General features: G+C 36.2%; 1 protein-coding gene across 2 annotated transcripts; it reads left to right on the top strand.

Annotated features, from left to right (window-relative positions):
• The first annotated feature begins 17701 nt into the window (after positions 1-17701).
• Positions 17702-21061, top strand: LOC122028233. 2 transcript variants are annotated; one of them, XM_042587270.1, is made up of 4 exons: positions 17702-18051; positions 19799-19929; positions 20016-20703; positions 20809-21061. In XM_042587270.1, the coding sequence occupies exons 1-3, from the start codon at positions 17854-17856 to the stop codon at positions 20668-20670; spliced, it is 984 nt and encodes a 327-aa protein (XP_042443204.1). In that variant the 5' UTR covers positions 17702-17853; the 3' UTR covers positions 20671-20703; positions 20809-21061. The 2 variants fall into 2 exon arrangements, with proteins under 2 accessions (XP_042443204.1, XP_042443197.1); XM_042587263.1 differs by having other exon boundaries at positions 20016-21061.
• The last annotated feature ends 205 nt before the right edge of the window (positions 21062-21266 follow it).

Below are 21266 nucleotides of genomic sequence, written 5' to 3'. Positions count from 1 at the left end.
AACTCTTCCCTTTCTACACCTAGCAATGCCTCCTAGGTATACTCTAAACTACTCTTAATCATCTCCTACATGATTTTAGTGCTAGTTTTTACTATTTTTTTTATATTGTCAAAAATAGGAAACGTCGCAATGTTGATCCTTCTCCGGCTAGAACCCCATCCACGGATCCCAGATTCCCCTCAGGACAACATAGGATTAACTTTGCTAGATACACATTTGAACCCATTAAGCCTTGGTACCTAAAAAGGTCATTTTTTTATGAGTTTTGTCACCCATCAGTCCAGATGATAGAGTACTACCAACTGGGTAGACTAGTTTACTGCAGTAATGCAGTAAATCATGATTTATGTGCACAATTCTATCACAACCTCGAGCAGATTGATGATAGTACCTACTCTACCAGAGTTGGTGGGACAGACATCTAGTTTACCCCCTAACTCTTTCGCACTAGTTTAGAGCTTAAGGCATCTGCATGTCTCTTTCTATGCTACCCAAGTAGGGATCTGCCATTTGGCGTTCCTTACTCCCATATTACATTAGATACCATTTATATGTACTTTTTCGGGGAGGAGAGACCACTTGACTTGACTGAGTTCAAGTCAGTCTCTCTTAGAGTTCAGGACTATGTTATGTATAGAGTCTTGACAACCTATATCTTGCCGATCTCATCTCGGGACGTCCTGAAGATGCGACCCTGGCATTCATTCCTTTTGTATGCTTTGTGTCACCGTTTAGACATAGACATAGCATTACATATGTTCCAGAACATTATTTATGCATCTAGTACAGTCACATCTCATATAGCCCATATGCCCTACTGCCATGGTTTGACCTACATCTTTTCGACCCTTAGGATAGACACAACCAGAGGGACAATTATCCCTCTTACCCTATATGACGAGTTTGGGCAACGCAACCTTAAATTAGCCCATGTTCACGTCACTGCTGAGGGGATTCTAGCCTGGAGGGGTCGACCACAGCCAGCTGATGCTCTTATTGATCCAGAGGCCGAGGATGCACCTCTCGACATTATCCTGGGCGAGGGAGAGGAGTGGCCCGACTTCTTAGCCGAGTTTTTCGGAGATCCATTACCTTCCATCTCCGTCGGGCCTTCCACTTCAGCCGGGCCTTCGACTTCGGCACCACTCTCTGTCGAGGACAGACTCGCTCGTCTCAAAGTTCAGTCCATTCAGACGCGATGGGTTGTTCTGGATAGTCATCGCTCCCTCAGATCCCTCCAATCCGAGATAGCTACCAGATTTGCCTCTCTCCGGGATGAGATACGTCGACAAGGACAGTCTGCACTCGAGTAGCCCCTCGCACCACCTCCAGCTGACGACCCTCCAGCTGATGACCCTCCTCATTGATGCTATCATTTCATGCACTGTACCTTGGATTTTGGACACAGACACTTTCATTTCCTAGTCTTGTTGAACTTGTGCTTAGCAGAATTCAGTTACTCAGCTTATTTCTTCTTATTAGTTTTTTATGTTTTTTTAATTCTGCACACATAGGAATGTGTTGGGTAGAATAGATCTTGATTTTCAAACCAACTTCTTACATCTAATTTTAAATTTTTTTTTGGTATTCAAAAATTGCTTAATCTTAAAATTATCCTTTAAAATTCTAGGAAAAATAATGTTTTCAAAATCTCAATCTTATTAGTTTTTCAAAATTTAGACTTAGCCTAGGATATTCCCCTTAGATAGCATGTTCCCCTAGTTTCAGCCAGAGCATCTCACAAACACACTAGGCATAACTTGTTTGTGTTTGAAAGAAACTTAGAACAGCGTGAGATGCATAGGGTACATCCTGGACCCCAGAATACTTATTTCTGTGCATCATAGTGAGTCTGGACGTTAAAAACTAAATTTACATTAATCAAGTTAAATGATCCAACCCTAGTCAAATCTAACTGGATTACTAACTTAACTTGACTAACCAAGTGAAAACTGTTGCTCTCTAGGTATTCAGCCAGTAGCTAAAGGTTAGAAAGATGGTTAAGGATATTAAAATTTCAAATTGACTCAGCTTGCACTTTAGGGCTCTGATTCCTCACTAAAGGAAATTGGTTAATTTGAAATCCATTTAACTTAACGCATGCTTGGACATTAGGTTCTTTGCTTCTCTTTTGTCGTTAATTTAAAATTCTTTTAAATATTTTATGACTTCTATAGTCGTCTTCAAAAATAACTAAGTCAAATCAAAAGATTTTTTTTCAAAAAATTCCTTTCAACTTAGCTAACTATTTTCTAAAAATGTTCTGTCAAAGCATTTTTACAAAAAGTCTTAAGGTTACCTATTTTTTAAAAATTATTCAAAAATCCTTTCGAAATTAATGTCTTTTAAAAAGGCTTTAAAAATTTTTATGAAATATTTTTCAACAAAGCCTTTCGAAACTAGCTAAGTCATCTTTCATTGTAAAAACTTGCCTTTCGAAAATTATTTGTTTTAATTTTTCTTAAATTTGCACAAATTTTGGCTAAGTAAAAGGAGTTGTTCAAAACAGTAATCTTAATTTAGCTATGTTTCAGTTCAGAGAAAAATCTTTTTAGCTAAATTAGTTGCTAAACTTAATTTTCTTAAAACCAACTTCTTGCTTAAAATATTTCTTAGGCTTTAATTTGTTTATTTCAAAGACAAGTTTTCACTTAGCAAATTTCACTTACAAGAAATATTGCTTTAAAGTATAACTTTTTAAGCTGAAAATGTAAGTTGTTAAAAACTTAGTCCTTTCATGTTGTCTTTTTACTATAGTTCTTCATACAAAAGTTTTTTGGTATATGACAAAGGCGGAGAGTAAAGTAAATTCAAATTCAAATTAAGGATAAGAGAAAGAGAGCTCTTATTAAGGGGGAGCCTTAGACATTTAGCTTGCTTATGTTCTTACTTGAACTTTCTATTTAAAAAGCTTGCTTATGTTTATTGATACATTCGTTTACTTATGCTTGTTTTATTTAACTTTGAATTTAAGTTGTCATAATCAAAAAGGGAGAGATTGTTGGTGCGGGAAGCATCCGACGATCGAACCAGTGTTTTCATAATGGCAAAGGATTCAAAGTTAAGGTAATGTTGTGATCTAACAGTTTGAATGAGCTTGCAGGAAAGTCCTAACTGTACTTAGGCAAAAGTCCTAACTGAGATTAGGCAGGTGGAAAACCCTAGGGGGTGGTAACCCTAGGTCATAGGGGGTGGTAACCCTATGCGGAAAGTTTTGGTGGGTTGAGGGCTTTAAGCAAAAGGCCTAGGAGGTGGTAACCCTAGGTGGAAAGTCCTGGTGTCGCGAACCAGGTGGAAGACTGGACGGGTCGAGAAGCGGGCGTCCAGCAGAAAGTCCGGAAGCATCGAGCACTGAGCAAAAGTCCAGTCGATCTGGAAGATTGCACTGGCAACATGTAACTCTCCTGAGAGGAGTAGGTGATGACGCATTCCCCGCAAAGGGAACAGTAGGCGTCGGATCGACCTAAGATTTTCGGTTGGAAATCGGAAGTCAGACCCGGACAGTTCAGAAACTGTCAAACACTATTCTTATCATAAGGCGTCGGGTCGACCTAGGGTTTCTGGTTGGAAATCCGAAGTCAGACCCGGACAGTTCAGAAACTGTCAAATACTATTCTTATCATATTTATGTGTGCTAACTTTGTCTTGCAGGGTATATGTGTATTTTGTGGACTAACACGTTATGCAGGGATAAAAAAAGCACACTTGGCCTCGGATGAACAGTGTCCGAGGCGCCTCCATGGAGCTTGGAGGAGCCTCAGGTGCAAGCCAAAAGAAGTCGACACATCAGAGCTTGAGGTGCCTTGGATGAGTCTGAAGGCGCCTTGGACCAGATATTAGAGGCACCTTAGAGTGGCTTGAAGGCGCCTTCAAGTGGATAAGGTGCGACTGGATCAGTGCTAATCCACGCGACTGACTCGGCGGGTTGGAGGCGCCTCGGATGGGCTTTAAGGCACCTTCAACAATGTATAAAAGGAGGTCTCGAGCAGCAGTCTAGTACATCTTCTTCAAAGCGATCTTTCTGCTACAAGCTTCCAACAAGATGATCCCGAAGTGATGCAACGAGATCCCGACGACCCGAAGCATCAAAATTGCTCATTCTTATTGTTGGTATACTCTTTCAGTTTAATAGATTGTAATAATTCTGTAACTATTATTCGATCTTATAGGTGTTGCCCACAGAAACGATCAACGATCGTGAGCCTTGGAGTAGAAGTCGCCACAGGCTCCGAATCAAGTAAACAACCTGTGTTTGTGTGTGTTGTGTTTTTCTTTACTTAATTCCGCTGCATATTCCGACTCCGTTTCTAAATCATTTAAAATAGTCACAAGCGCTATTCACCCCCCCCCCTCTAGCGCTTCTCGATCCAACACTTCATTACCTAAAGAGGTAGTTTGCCCTCTAGGAAAGGGGGAGAATGAAGGAAATCCTCATTCATACTTTGGCATAAAAGGAAGTTGAGGCTATGGGAGTAGCCTAACTTAAAGGTATTGTCAAACATTAAAAAGGGGAAGATTATTGGTACAATATCCCAAGGTCGAGGTTGACCTGGTTGACTAAGCTTGAGTTGGCTTAAGCTTGAGTCTTGATATTTGAATTTTGATGTTTGACAATACAGACAATACATAGAGATTGCAGGTGCAATCGTATGATTGGGGAAGTTGTAAGAATCAAGTAGGTCAAGGTTGACTGAATACTTGATTGGAAAAGTCCTAACTGGAGGAATAGGTAGATTGAAAGTCTTGGTGAGTGAAGCTAGACAGTTGAAAATCCTAGTGAGTGAAGATAGGTGAAAGACCTAGTGAGTGAAGCTAGGCAGTTGGAAAATCCTAGTGAGTGAAGCTAGGTGCAAAGACCTAGTGAGTGAAGCCAGGCAGGTGAAAGTCCCGGTGAGTGAAGCCGGGCAGTGGGAAAATCCTAGTGAGTGAAGCCAGGTGAAAATCCTAATGAGCGAAGCTAGGTGAAAGTCCTGGTGAGTGAAGCCAGACAGATGGGAAGTCCCGGTGAGTAAAGTCGGGCAGAGGAAAGACCTAGTGAGTGAAGTCAGACACGGGGAAATCCAAGTGGGTCAAGGTTGATCGAACACCTGGTGTGGGAAGTCCAAGTAGGTCAAAGGGTTGATTGGATACTTGGTACAAGAAAATCTAGATGGGTCAAGGATGACCGGATATCTGGTGGAAGGAAGTCCAAGTGGGTCATGAAGGACTAGACACTTGGCACGAGAAGAAAAGTCCAAGTGGGTCAAAGGGATTGACCGGACACTTGGTAAAGGAGTCCTAGCAGATCGAGGGTGACCGGATACCAGGCATGATGTCCCAACAAGTCATGGTTAACCGGATGTTGGGTTTTAGGGACTTGGGACTTGATTAGGGCAAATCAAGATGAATCAATCGATCTATTGAATCATGTCCAATTGATCAGTTGATCGATTGGATAGGTGTCACGACAAAACTTCCTCCCAATCGATCAGTGGATCAATTGAGAAGCATCGCTGATAGCACAGAAGTCCTCCCAATCGATCAGTCGATCGATTGGGAGGCTGGAAATTGCGTGAGAGCCTTGAATCAATCGGTTGATCGATTCAGGCGATTTCCAGAGAGCACAAAGGTGCTCTGAATCGATCAACCAATCGATTCAAAGTCTCCCCAATCGATTGAGAGTCATTCAATCGATTGGGATCCGACTGTTGCATAGGTTATAGCCATTGGCGAGCGATTTCCTGTGCAGTTCTTCGGCTTTCTTCTCCGCGCGATCACAGCGATTCTCTCCGAGCTCTCATCGCCAGTTCTTGAAGGTTCTTAGAAGCAAGTTCTGGTGCACGTCCAAGTCAAGAGGCATTCTACAAGAAGAAGAAGAAGAAGAAGTTAGGGTTAGGGTTTCCAGTGTAAGATTTTACTTGTATTTGCTTCCCTTTCTTTCTTCTTGTATTGAGAGTGTTGTAAGGCTTCTCCGCCTTCGGTAGTTACCGTAAAGGAGTGTTTTTATAGTGGAGAGTGCTCGCGTATGTGGATCCTTGGATTAGTCAGCTCTCGTTGAGGTGGATACCAAGTAAATTTCTGTGTTAGCATTATAGAGTGTGTTTCTTGTTGTTTATTCCGCTGCACATCATCGAAGAAGCACATCATCGAAGAAGCACATCAACAAGCGCGACGAACTATTTACCCCCCTCTAGCACATTTCTACCCTAACAGCTTTTTCCAAGTCTATAAATTCATTCCCTTGAATTCGTCAAACGAGCTCTGAAAAATTCCCAGAAAATTTCTAAAAATTTTCGAAAATTCCCTTATGGTTATTCCTCCTTTTTGGTATTTTATATTATAAGATTCCCTTATTGAAATCATAAATCCGGTGAGATGATTAAACTTTTAAAATTAAACTAAAATTAAATTAAATTTAAAATTAAATGAATATTAAAATTAAATTTAAAATTAAATTATATTAAAATTAAGATTAAATTAAATTAAAATAAAATAAAAAATAAATTAAGCTAAATCAAATTTAATTTAATTTAAAATTAAATTGGAAATTTAAATTCAAATTATCTTAAAAAAATTATTTTAAACTTAAAAACAAACTATTCATAAAAAAATATTTTAACTTAAGAATTATTTTAAAAATTATTTTAAACTTAAAAAAATATATTATTAAAAAAATTATTTTAAACTTAAAAACTTTTCTCAAAAAAAATTATTTTAACTTAAAAATTATTTTAAAAATAAATTAACTTAAAAAATATATTAAAAATTAATTTAACTTTAAAAATTATTTTAAATATTAATTTAACTTTAAAATTAATTTAACTTAAAAAATTATTTTAAAAAATTATTTTAAAAAGTAGTTCAACTTTAAAATTATTTTAACTTAAGAAATTATTTTAAAAATTAATTTAAATTAAATATTTTTTTAAAAAAAATACTCTAAAAATAAATTTAACTTAAAAATTATTTAAAAATAAATTTAACTTAAACATTATTTTAAAATTATTTTAAATTAAAAACTATTTTAAAAATTAATTTAACTTTAAAATTATTTTAACTTAAAAAATATTTTAAAATTTATTTTAACTTAAAAGTTATTTTAAAAAAATTAATTAACTTAAAAATAATTTTAGGAAAAAAAATATTTTAACTTAAAAATCATTTTAAAAATTTTTTTCACTTAAAAATTATTTTTAAAATTATTTTAAAATTAAATAATTTTACTTTAAAATTTAACTTTAAATTTACAATTAAAAATCAAATTAAAAATTAAACTTAAATTTCAACTTAATTTATAAACTTGAAATTAACAACTTATTTAATCTAAATTTACTTAATTCTTAACCTTAATTAAAAAAAAATTACCTAACCTACTTTTCTCCTAACTTATTTAGCATATTAATTAATCTATTAATTGTCTCAATCAAAATCCTTTTAAAAGTCATTTTAAAATCCTTTTAAATATTTAAAAATGATTTTAAAGTTATTTCAAAAATCCTTTAAAAATTATTTTAAAATCCTTTTAAAAAAATATTTTGAAATCCTTTTAAAAAATGTTATTTTTAAAAAAAAATGAACTAAATGAAAAGTTAATTTATATCTAATACTTTCATTAATCAATGAACTCAATTAATTAAAATGAAATTTAAATTATTTTAAGTATTAAATTATTGAATTAAGTAAAAGTTAATAAATAAATTATTAATAATAATTAACTGTTGTTGAATTAGTAACAAATTATTTTATTTAACCTTAAAACTAAAGTTTAGCTTAATACATCTAAAGTTAATTATTTTTAGACTAATTATTAATGATTTGAACAATTATATCAAAAATATAAAGATAATTATGTAAATAATAAACTTTATAAACATAAGTGTTACTAACCCTAAATCCCCTAAAACACTTAGGTAGGAAAATATGTTAAGGTTTTGAAAATTAACATACTCAAACCCCAATGTTAACTTAAGGGGGAGTGTTAACTTAAATTCAACTAAAATTAAAATTAAAACTCAATTAAATTAAAACTAAATTTAATTTAATTAAAATTTAAACTTCAATTAAACTTAATTTAAAATTAAACTTGAAACTTAGAACTTAAAACTTAAACTTAATTTAAAATTTAAACTTGAATTAAAAATTTAACTCAAACCTTAATTATTTAATCCTAATTTAATAATTCACTTAAAGCTAATTTAATCATTTTAATCAATTAATCAATCTAATACTAACCATCAACTAAAGTTGAGTACTTTCAATAATTAATTGAATATTTACTGTTAATTCAAAAATAATTATAACTTATTTGTTAATTCAAATTAAGATTAAATGAAATTATAGTTAATCCTAGTTAATTAGAAATTCAACTTTTAATTCAATCTTAACTTAATTAACTATTTTTAGATAATGCATGAAAATCTAGAATTATTGAGATGCTATGAAAATAAAATTAAGTCATGACTATAATTATTTATATAGGTTTCAAGAGTATACATCTTTTTGTTGACCAACACTTAGTGTCTTGATCTTTTAAAGTCAATCATAAACTTGTAGACTTAGACACATAAGTGGTTAATAAGGATTTTTTAAGATAGTATCAGGTTAAGGGGAAGTGTCAACTTGAGGGGGAGAAAGGAATAAAAAACTTTGAAAAATCTTCTAAAACTTTATTTGAAAAATATTTCTTAAAATATTTTTACTTAATAATTTTAAAAAATATTTCTTAAAATATTTTTACTTAATAATTTTAAAAATATATTTTACAAATTACTTTCAAAACTTGTTTTTTTACACTTTTCAAATATTTATTTTAAAAAATATTTTGAAAATTCACCTTCAAACTTAGTGTTCTTTTGATTTGAATCAACTCCCTAGACACATAGAAGTTTTCCTTGTAGTTAACAAGGATTCCTAAGGTATGTCAAGTTGAGGGGGAGTCCTGATTGAAAGATAAAACATAATTTTCAAAATTCTTTCAAAAAATACTCCGTTTTAAATACTTTGAAAATCTTTTAATACTATTTTGCAAAAATATTAGTTTTTAACATTATTTGGAATATTTCTTTGAAAACAACGTGAAATATATTTTACAAAATTCTTATAAAATTTTATGTTTGTGTGCAACATATCTTTAAAAAAATACCAGAAGATTTTAAAAAAAAAAATGAATGTCAAAAGTTGCTTGAAAAGTAAACTTAAAAACTAACTTTAAAAATTAGTTTACAACACCACCTTGAAAAATTATTTTGAAAGCCCCCATTACCAAATATTATTGTTGGTGCAAAATCTAATTAATAGAGAGTAGCCTTTAAGTTCATATCTTTTTGATGTGTGCCAAAGGGGGAGAGTAATTTTAAGTTAGAAAGGTTAAAAGGGGGAAAGTGATTAATCTCTTTAATTTTGAGAATTCACCCTTAAAGACCCCTAACTTAAGAAAATTGTCAATCATCAAAAAGGGGAAGATTGTTGATGCAATTGCCCTCCAGGATTTCGATGTTTGACAATGCACCCAAGTCTGGTCAGTTTGACCAAGGGTTAATCCAAACAAGACTTGATGTTTGTAAAAGAGTAGTCTAGTCAAAACTAGATGACTAGCAAGGAGAAATCCTAACTGGAGGTTAGGTAAAGTAGAAGTCCTGGTGAGTGAAGCCATACCCTAGTGAGTGAAGTTAGGTAGTAGATGGAAGTCCTAGTGAGTAAAGCCAGGCTCTAGTGTGTAACGACCCAGTTTTTCCCATTTCAAGTTCTAAAGGGCCATAAAAATATTTGGAAATGCCTTTAAAATATTCTAGAGATTTTTAGGAATTTTTAGAGTATTTTTACGTAATTTTTGGAGGTCGTTTAGTATTTCTACAAAACCAAAGAAGTTTAAGCAAAAAGTGTTGGAGAAGAGGTTCGAACCCGCGACCTCGGGTCGGACCAAACCAAGCCAAACCGGCTTGACCAGCTGGGATAAGAGATTTATGTTAATCTCAAATAGAGTTAAATAAGGTTATAGTATAGTTGAGTTATATCCGATTACTTATTAAAGGAAATAAGTTTTGGGATTTTAGAAAACCTAACTTCTTCTCTCTAAATTCCTCTTCGCCTTCTCCCTCGCGACGGTGCAAGTACTCTCGGCGGAAACCAGGAGCAGCTAGGGTTGGAGATTCCGACGCCGGCGAAGCTTCCCCCCAACCGTCCTTCATTCACGGTGGCTGTTCCCGACGGAGAGAAGCCCGAGAGCTCAGAGGACACGCCGGAAAAGGGATCTACCTAGCCCTAGAAGTTCCCTTCCCTTCTTCTCAGTTGTAAGTGCAAGGGCAAGCAAAGGTAAGTACTACTCACCTGCGGTAGGAGTTGTTTCAGATTTCCTTTTTGATTCTTCCTTTGCTTCCGAGGCCTAGCATGAACCCTAGACCTTAGTATGTGGCCGCACAGCAAGTTTGACCTCTCCTTTATACGAGCACAGCATGTTAAGATTGAGAAATCGGTTTCTTTGTTCATTTTGAATTCGAAGCATGTTGTAGAGATTTTTGGGTCCTTTTAGCTTTCTGCCGTGAGACATAGAGGAAGAATATGAATGATTAGGTTTAGTTTTTTTGGATAGCATGTTCTGCCATTGCTGGTTGTTTTTATACCATGCAGATTAGAGCATCTCTTGTCATCATTTCCCTGTAAAACTTGAAAGGAACAGCTCTATATTAGTAGGTCTGGTTAGACTTCTTTTGTGTTGTCTAGTGGCTTGTTTTCCTTGCTTCGGTTTTGTACAGCATTAGGAATAGCTTCGGTTCCTCTTAGCATGCATTTAGTAGACTTCCTTGTTGTACCATGTTATTTGTAGGTACTTTAGTTTCGTATGGCAGGCAGATTGTATTAAATGAGAATGCAGAATTTTATTAGGTTAACAAGTGCAGAATCTTGCTAGTATACATGTATTCGGGTTTGCTGTGCATTATGTTTTAGTTTTTCAGTAGCATTCTATGCCATGTTTTTACAGCATGATTGGAAGCACTAAGTAGCATTCTTTGCCTAGTTTTACAGCATGTTTAGAAGCACTGAAGTAGCATTCTATGCCCTGTTTTTACAGCATGTTTAGAAGTATTAAAGTAGCATTCTTTGCCTATTTTTACAGCATGTTTAGAAGCCCTAAAGTAGCATTCTATGCCATGTTTTTATAGCATGATTAGTGAGATTAGATTAGCTTTCTTTGCTCTTATCGCAACATGTTTTAAAAGTTCAAATTAGCTCTCTTTTGCTCTATTCTAGAGCATGATTAGTAAGTTCAGATGTGCTTTCTTTTCCTTTATTTTATAGCATGCTTAGAGAGTTCAGATTTGCTTACCTTTGCTTTATTTTATAACATGCTTAGGGAGTTCAGATTGGCTTTCCTTTGTGTTATTTTTATATAGCATGCTTGGTTGGTTGTAATCCTATACTTGTTAGATACATCTAAAGGATTTTAATAAGCTCTAATAAAGGATTATGAGAAATATGAGTAAAGGAAAAGACTAAAGTCTAGTTAAAAAGGAAGATAACAAGTAAGTAAAGCAAGAGGCTAGTACCCGACATCCAAGAGCTTGTCGTTAAACAAATCCAGGTGACCATTTCCGAGGTCTTGGCCCTGGTAGACCGAGGTCTGCTCTTTTAGGATTGGTGGCTCGCAACCCCAACCTATTAGGGAACGCGCATGAGATGGTACTAAGCCTGGGCCCAAAGTAAAGAAAAGTAAAGAAGTAAAGAAAGAAAGAAAAGTAAAGAAAGAAAGAAAGAAAGAAAGAAGAAGAAAGTAAAAGATAGAAATTAAAAGATTAATTTCTAACACAAGGATACAAGAAATGAAATAAGTTCCAAGCTTAGAATAAATAAGAATGGTTAGTTTTCCTTGATTCTAAGTTTACATTGTTAGTTTCTTGTTATCCTGCTTGATACTGAGTATGATTTTTTTTCTGTTCATTTTCTGTATACCATGAGCACATGCAGATAGCTTTATTATTTCAATTTCAGCACTCATGCATTTCGTTTATGCATTTCGAGTTTTGTGAGATAGATTAGTACTTACTAAGCCTTTTCGCTTATAGATCTTGTCTTCTTTCCTCCTACTGCAGATAAAGGAAAAGCTAAGATATGAAGGGAGACGACAGGGTGGTGGTGATGATGGATGTGTGTGGTGACTGAACTATGGAGAGGTCCAGAGGGGACTAGCAAGACTTATTTATTTAGAGGTTATGTCTAGTTTATTTTCCTTATTTCCGTTATGAAATTATGAGTTTATGATTGAGTTTGATGTGCATTGTAGCTTATTATGCTTCATTCTGGGAGCTTGAGTTTAGTTCATGTTGCTAGATTAGTTTTTGATTATGATATGATTATTGCTGCGTGGTTGTGAATAAATTGTGATCCAGCCGCATGTGGCTGTGTATATATATCTTGTGTATTATAGATTTGGTCACCGGTACAGGGGAGACTCTGCCGAAATTTTTCGGTAGGAATTTCTCTGAACCGTGATAAATCTAAGTGTCGCTAATAATATCATAAGTGACACTAGTAAGTAGAGTAGGAGTTAGGTAACGGTCGCCCTTAGAGAGTAGTAGTAAGAAGGGTGGTTGTTACATAGTGAGTGAAGCTAGGTAGTAGAAGTCCCAGTGAGTGAAGTCGGACCCTAATGAGTGAAGCTAGGTGGTGGAAGTCCCGGTGAGTGAAGCCAGACCCTAGTGAGTGAAGCTAGGTGGTGGAAGTCCTGGTGAGTGAAGCTAGGCCCTAGTGAGTAAAGCTAGGTGGTGGAAGTCCTGGTGAGTGAAGCCGGACCCTAGTGAGTGAAGTTAGGTGGAGGAAGTCCTAGTGAGTGAAGCCAGACAATGGAAGTCCTAGTGAGTGAAGCTAGGTAACCCTAGGGGGAGATAACTATTGGACCATGATCGTTCGATAAAGGGGGGTGAATATCGATTATAAAAATTCTTTCGAAAAGAGTAAGCGCAGGGGAAAAGAAAGAACAATGCTAACACAGAACCTTTTTACTTGGTTCGGAGCCTGTGTCGACTCCTACTCCAAGGCCCGTACTCGTTGAGTACTTTCGTTGGGCAATCACTATCAATTCGAATGATGATTACAAAGGAATTAAGTACAAGAATTGACAGAAAGAAAATACCAACAAGATTAAAAGAATTAGAATGAAGACAGCGCTTTGTCGGAGTAGCCTTGCGGCGTCGCAAGAGCACAGTAGAGCAGTCTAAGAGTTTTTGAGTTGTTGTTGAAGCTCCACCCCTGACCCTTCTTTTATATGAGTCTCGGGGCACCCCGGATCCCTTCCGAGCTCCCTGGTGTGACGTGGTAGGCCCAACCAGCGAGCTCCATGTGTCTACGCCGCAAAATGGATAATATTTGCCTCCAGGCGCTCGGATCCCTTCCGGGCGCCCAGACCTCGTTTCTCCAGAAATTCCTTCTCCTACAAGATAAGATTAGTCCGAGACAAATATATAATATGTATCCTGCAAAACAAAGCGTTAGCACAGTTTATAAGTTCAATATAAAGAGTATGACTTAGATTCTGTCTTTCCGAGACCAGAATCTAGTCACGATCTCGACTTAGATATCCGAAATGGATCTAAGCTGGATCGACGCCTAATGTTCCCTTCCTGGGAACGCGTCCTCACAGTCACTCCCTTCTAGTGACTTACCTTTACTTGCTCGCCAGACGTCCGGTCAGCCTTTCGACCCGTCTAGACTTCTCACCAGCTATCCGGTCAGCCCGTCGACCTAGCTGGACTTCGTGCCAAGCGTCCGGTCAGCCTGTCGACCCGTTTGGACTTCGTGCCAAATGTCCAGTCAACCCGTCGACCCATTTGGACTTCGTGCCAAGCGTCCGGTCAGCCCGTCGACCCGTTTGAACTTCGTGCCAAATGTCCAGTCAGCCCGTCGACCCATTTGAACTTCGTGTCAAGCGTCCAGTCATCCCGTTGACTCGCTTGGACTTCGTGCCAGACATCTGGTCAGTCCGTCGACCTGTCTGGCCTTCGCCTGCACACTCAGTCAGAGTGTTAGATAACGACAAACCTAACTTAACATAATTTGTCATTCATCAAAACCTGAGTTAGACTGTTAGTGCTAACCGCACCAACAATAACCCTAGGTTATATGTCATCGACTATGCGGTTGACCGGACCAGCGAAGGTTGAATTCTGTTAACATTGTTTTATCTTATCATTTTATCTATTGTGCTAACTCAATATTGCAGGGAAGTTCAGCTAGGTCGACGGACCGACCAGATAGCCAGCACGAAGTCCAGACAGGTTGACGGGCTGACCGGATATCTTGCAGGTAAGTTAAGGTAAGTCACTGAAGGGGAGTGTGACTTGGTGAGGACGCGTTCCCCGTTCGAGGGAACAGTAGGTGTCGATCCAACTTAGATCCATTTTAGAAATCTAAGTTGAGATCTTGACTAGAATCTAATTACTACTCTAATTGACTATAATTGTGATAACACTTTGTTTTGCAGGGTAGTATAATTTATATTTACCTCATACTAACATTTTCTTGCTGGAAAAAATGATTTGGTGGAAAATAGTTGTCCGGGCGTTAGGAAGGGATTCGGGGACACAGAGTTGGTCCGGGCGCTCGGAATTGCTCCGGGTGCTCGAAAGGCAAATCTTATCTCCGCTAGCTAGGAGCGCACTGATTGGTTGGCTGACATCATGCTCCAGGCGCTCGGAAGGGATCCGGATGCTTGGAGCTTCCTATATAAGGAGGCCACCACCTGGAGCAAAAGACAACAACTTCTTTTATGACTTCTCTGTTGCGCTCTGCTTCTGCGACGCTGCAAGGCTTCTTCGACAACCTGCGACTCATTTCCTTTTTCTTGTTGTCGGTATTAGTTTAATAATTCCTGTACTTATTTTGTAATCATTTTTGCAAAATATTAGTGATTGCCCAACGAAAGCACTCGACGAGTGAGAGCCTTGGAGTAGGAGTCGACGAAGGCTCCGAACCAAGTAAAATTGATTGTGTTAGCGTTGCCCTTATTTTCTTTATTTCTGCTGCGCACTCGAATTGATTTTCAAATTCTTAAATATCGCTATTCCCCCCCCCCCCCCCCTCCCCCTCTCCTCTCTAGCGAACTCTACGATCCAACAAATAGGTGCTAACTCAATCAGACTAGGTTGATCGAACTAGATAAGCCAACGAGGAAAGCAGGATCGGTCGACCGAACGACGAGATCGGTCAACCAAACAAAGACTCATTCGAAGCAACAACATTTGGACAGAAAGTCAGGCAGGTTCAGCAAATTTGATCGACCAAATAGCTAAATCAGTCGACCGATCAGAGTCGAGTCAAAGATTAATCCCGAGATTAGTGGATCTGGATCAGGTCTAACTTGATTATAAAAAGGAGACTCTACAACACTTTGAACAATGAACTTAGACAATCATTAGCTTTCGCGCGCTGCTCCGAGAACCTCTACAACACCCGAACTCTGCTCCGATGACGAAAAGTTCGACCTTTAGATCCTTAGAAGTCGTCGGTATAATTTTAATTAAGAGTACTTCAATTGTATTATTCTTGTACTTCATATCTGTATTTGTAATTTCTGAATTGATAGTGAATTGCCTAATGAAAGTGATCAATGGTTGCGGGCCTTAGAGTAAGAGTTGTCAAAGGCTCCAAACCAAGTAACCAAAAAATGTTAGCGCTTGCTTTATTCTATCTTCTTTTCCACTGCAAGTTATTCTGTGTTTTGCGAAAATGTGAAAAAGTCATGAGCGTTATTCACCCTCCCTCTAGTACGCATCGATCCTACAATCTTGACATATTTGACTTCTGCTCACATATTGTCGAAATATCGAAACTCAAGCTCGAATCCACTTGAGCTTAGTCAAACTGGTCAACCTTTAACAGAGGATGATAGCACCAACAATCTTCCAATAAGGGTTACATCAAAGATCAACTCTAAATCCTTATTTTTTTACACTAATTATAGATGAACTCACTGGTGTATGTTGTTTGTAGATAATATTATTTTGGTAGATATGACACATGAAAGAGTATATGCTAAATTAGAATTTTGGCGGAAAATATTAGAAGCGAAAGGTTTTAGATCGATTTAGTAAAATAAAGCCAGAATATATGAAATTTAAATTTAGTAATATTAGACGTAATGATACAATTGTTAAAATAGGAGATGACGAGTTATCTAAAACTGAGAACTTTAAGTATTTAGGATTATTTTTATAAAATGATGGAAGAATTGAAAGACATATTTTACATAGAATATAAGTAGCATGATTGAAATGGATGAGAACATCGAGTGTTTTATGTGATCATAAAGTATCTCTAAATGAAAGTTATACAAAACAATGATTAAATCTATTATGTTATATGACATTGAATGTCGGGAATGATTTGAGCACATGAGCAGAAGATAAAAGTTATATAGATGAGGATATTAAGGTGGATGTATGGACATACAAAGATCAATAGGATAAAAAATGAGAGTATGAGAGAGAATGTTAGAGTTGTATCTATTGAAGGAAAACTCCAAGAAACATATTAAAGATGGTACAAATATATACTTAGACAACTAATAAATGCTCCAGTTAGGCGAATGAAACTATGACAAATACACACATCAAACGAGAAAGAGAGGAAAACAAAAAAAAGACTTGATTAGCGATAATAAATAAGATAAAATTTATTTAAGTATAGATGATGATATAGTAGGAGACAGAGTCCAATGATATAGAAAGGTTCATCTAACTAATCTCATTTAGTGAGATAAGATTTAATTATTGTTGTTGTTATTGTTATTATTATTGTTATTGTTATTGTTAGAACGTTTTTAGTTATTTACAAATTTATTTATAAATTTGATAAGTTTTGTTAATAATTACAAACTTTATTTTGGATATTTGTTGAAGAACATCATTCATAAATAGCTCATGATTTATATTTATGAAAATTAAGAGCTATATATATAAGTTGTTCATTTAATTTAATAAGTTATTTAAATTTATTTAGTTAATTGGATTTGCATATATTAAGTGAACGTAAGTTAATTTTTACCGAACTAAATATCAAACTTCTTCGTGAATATTTAGTTCATTATTTTTATACTTGTAACTTTTTTTTTATTGTGTTAAATATTTTATAGCAATCTAAATTTTTATTTGCATATTTTTTATTCTGTTAAATTCTTTATAATTTTCATTTTCATATGAACTAAAAGTTAAACAATGGTTATTTTTATTTTATAAAATTAAAATATATTCTCCTACTCAACTTGGGTCGAGAATTTTTTAAAGAATAATTTAGAAAAAAGCTGAGTGCACCTTTCATTTTTCACCCACTATTATATAAATACAAAAATATTAGTCACTAAAATATAATTCTTAATTAATCTGAATTAGTTACTAACTAGCTACGCCAACTAATGTTAATAACTAGATTATCATAATTATAGGCGTAATGAACCAGAGCCGAAGATTTCGACGGTTATTAATTGAAGTGTTTTAGGCTTTCAATCCGCGTTACATTACATAGTATTATTATACGCTTTCTTTAGCCTAGAGACGGGTTGGGCGAGCGAATCGCCTTTTGCCACGTTATACGCTTTCTTTAACCTCCACCGATCTTTCACTCTCTCCTCCTACTCCCTTTCGCATTTCTCGCCGGATTTAGGGATTCATCGCGCGCGACAAGCTACCAATTCACAAATCTGCCGCGAATTCGATTGATCGATCCAAACTCGTGGAAGCCAGCACAAAGGAGTTTGAAGTTTCTTCTCGGAGAAAGTTCCCATTTTTCTGAAAAAAAAGAAGAAGAAGAAGAAATTTTGTGGTTTGTGCGGGAGGAATTAAGGAATCAAGGAAAGATGGATTTAGAACATTGACGTTGGATACGGCGATGGATAGTGATTTGTTGTCCAATGGCTCCTTCCGAGGCCGCAGCATCCAAGTCGCAGAGATTGATGACGTCGCGACGGCCCCTGCGTTCTTGTCGCGTTTACATCCATCGTCCCTGCCATCTTCGCCGAGTTCTATCCGCCACCGCGTTTCTCAAATGGACACTCTCGCTGGGGTCGCCATCAAGTACGGAGTCGAGGTAATTAATCAAGGCCTTCTTAGACAATCGAAAATCAACCTTATCGTCTCTACAATTTGTTGAGAATGCAATAAAACATGACCAAAAAAAGTACGGAAGCACCTCTATTTTTTTACAAATCGTCAAAAACGTCCCACCGTGTTATAAAATAATATAACTGTCCAATTCTATTTGATATTATTACATTGTTGCTATTATAATCCCGCCTAAATCCTGAATCGGTCGGGCTAATAGCTATGTTTTCATATCTATTACATATGTTTTAGTATTACAATTTCATAACTATTATAACTACAATGGTTATAATTTATAATTATAACTAGGACTATAAATGAGCCGAGCCGAATTTTGGGGTGTTCAAGCTTATTTGATAAGGTAATCGAGTCGAACTGAGCTTAAAATGAACCAAACTTTTAAAATGATTGTTCAAGCTTGGTTTGGTTTATTTTTTATGAGCTTGAGCTTGTATGAAGTGTGGTTCAACCTTGTTTTGAGCCTAGTTCGAGCTTAGTTCATTTAGATATTATCGAGCTCTTAATTCAAGTTTATTTGATTGTTTGAAAACTTTAGTTGTTTGATTGGTTATTGAGCTTGATAATTTAAATTTATTTGTTTATTTTATTTTATTTTATTATTTATTTAGCATATTGAAAAGAGTTTTATTAATGAATATGCTTCGTGAACATTGTTCATGAATGTTGTTCACGAACATTGTTCATGAACGTTGTTCACAAACGTTAACGAGCTGAACACATATATGTTCAAGCTTATTTGTTTAGTTTAACGTACTGTTCAAGGTTGTTTGTTTAATTAATCTTGTATATATTGAACGAACATAAACAAACTCTTACCAAGCCGAACACCAAGCTTGTTCACAAACGCATGATTCATTTACAGCCCTAGTAGTAACAACTACAATTTTGTAGCTATTACAACACGGAAAATAACTTTAGTAAAGAGACTAAATTCTTTGAAACCTCGGCTTTAAACCATGTTTTTTTGGCTTAAGATTGGGTCATTACAGATTATACCCATTAATATTGTGTCAATTTGATATATGTGTGTATCATGATTCAACCCGAGTCAAAAGTTATAATCTCTCAAAACGTACCTAATATTCATGTTATAACAATTACGAAATTATAGTTACTACAACTGTGTGATAGTTCAGTTATAATAGCTATGAAACCATAACTAATATAATTGTGTAGTAGTTTAATCGTAACAACTATGAAATCGTAACTACTACAACTTTATAGTAGCTATGAATTCATAGCTGCTGCAATACAAACCAAATTCAAGATTTAAGCGATAAATATAAGTGAGAGATAATAATATGTGGCAAAAGGCGATTTGCTTGCCCCAATCTCCCGCCAACCTGTTCCTAGGTCAACATGGAGGAGGTAAATCACAAGTGGCTACTACTATTAGTGCAGGTAGTAAAGGCATGGGGGAAGACATGCTCGAGCGCGCTGAGTTTCGACTTCAAGATCTCGTATGATAATACTCCATGCCTCAACCACCGCATCGTTCCGAGGGGACACGTGAGATATAATAATTGAAAGTAATTGAGTCATTGCATATAGAAATGAAATGTCCTTTTGATAAAAAATTAAAATGGGACTCCTTTTTTGATGATTCCAAAAATAAGGGCTGCCGTTTTTACCCATTAAACGTTGTTCGAAATAAACATTTGTTGTGAATTATCTTGTCTGAAATGCTACCCTTTGTGTATGTGATTACTTAGGTTTCAGACATCAAAAGATTGAATGGATTAGTGACAGACCTTCAGATGTTTGCTCATAAGTCATTGCAGATTCCCCAACCAGGGAGGCATCCAGCGTCTCCTGTTCTATCTGATGGTTCAGTAGAGAATAGGTATTTATGAACCCTTTTTTAATGGCATGAGATCATTCTTCATCTCATACAAATTATCACTCGCTCTATTATTTTATCTATTGCAGAGATCATTCTTCATCTCATCTTCGTCGTCATAGTGATGTGCAAGAACTGATTGAGGCATTCAATTTAAGTAATGCTCCATGCAAAGTGTCTCCAGCCATGACTAGATTACAAGGATATTACGGTCTCAGTCCTGTTAAACGAAGGCCTGGGAACGCAGAAAGGATTTTCTGTAAAACAGATGATGAAGGGTCGCCAAGTTTTGGTACACCTCCAAGCAGGCACAGGAAGTCCAGAAGTCTCATGCATGAATTCTCGACAGGGAGTGGGGAGGGAAACACAAATGTAGAAGGTGCAGAAAATGGTGAGGCCGATCTGTCAGTTCGGAGGCGGCAAAGGTGTGATGTACGCCCGAGTTTCCTTTGCCCGGAAGTGTTGCTGAAGGAGGAAGGCAATAGTGGATTCCCAGGAAGAATAGGAAAATGTATAACACCGAGAGCGAAGGCTGCGATCAATGACAGTGCCAAGACTGAAGAACATTTTTATGTGAGGAAATCATCCAGCACCGCATGTTTGCTCTCGACAGATTCTGAAAATAGTTCTTCAATGTGGTCTGGGGGGATGTGGAATTCGAAACCAGACGCTCTTCCTAGGCCACTCTTAGATGGTTTCCCCAAGTCCTTGGGTGCCAGGAGGTACAAAGCTGCTCTGGATTGAGCACCCGTGGATCATGGCTACTTCGTCTTACGAGTATCAAACAACTTTCTTTATGCAGTGGTTCAGAAAGAGTTCATTATTCAAGAAAGTTTCATTTTTTAAATTGTTTTCCCCCTTTCATTCCTCCTCCCACTGTAGGTTCTACTCCAGTAAAGCAAATTGGCAATGCAGGAAAAAACAGAAGGGAAAAAATGGCTGCAACTTAAATCACGGATATGTTTATGGCACCATAGCAATCAAGATCTTTAACCAAAAGAAAGAGAGAGAGAGAGAGAGAGGAGATCTCCACAATTGTGATGCAAGTACAAAAAGAGCTAATCATAATGTAAAATATGTATTTCATAAGACAAGGATATTTGAACTTGTATCTATCACCTTAGAAGTATATCAAGAAATTAGACATTTGCTGGGCTAGTCTCCTGTGGAGTTTTGGCAACAATGGAGATAGCATGAAGGCCAGATTTCAGTTCATCGCCTAAAAGTTCATATACCATTCGGTGACGCTTTACTAGGTTCTGGCCATCAAACTTGGGCGAGACGATCTTAATGTTAAAATGAGTCTCATTTTCACCTGCCTTGACACCTGCATGGAAGAC

This window comes from Zingiber officinale, chromosome 1A (assembly GCF_018446385.1).
Source record: "Zingiber officinale cultivar Zhangliang chromosome 1A, Zo_v1.1, whole genome shotgun sequence".
Classification (NCBI taxonomy): domain Eukaryota; kingdom Viridiplantae; phylum Streptophyta; class Magnoliopsida; order Zingiberales; family Zingiberaceae; genus Zingiber; species Zingiber officinale.
This window is presented reverse-complemented; position numbering and strand designations above follow the sequence as displayed.

Bases quoted from the DNA above. Each gene is read 5' to 3' on its own strand.
- LOC122028233 (XM_042587270.1), top strand. From the start codon at position 17,854: ATGGATAGTGATTTGTTGTCCAATGGCTCCTTCCGAGGCCGCAGCATC. The intron at 18,052-19,798 runs GTAATTAATCAA...GTGATTACTTAG, and splicing joins CCATCAAGTACGGAGTCGAG to GTTTCAGACATCAAAAGATT. The intron at 19,930-20,015 runs GTATTTATGAAC...TATCTATTGCAG, and splicing joins GATGGTTCAGTAGAGAATAG to AGATCATTCTTCATCTCATC.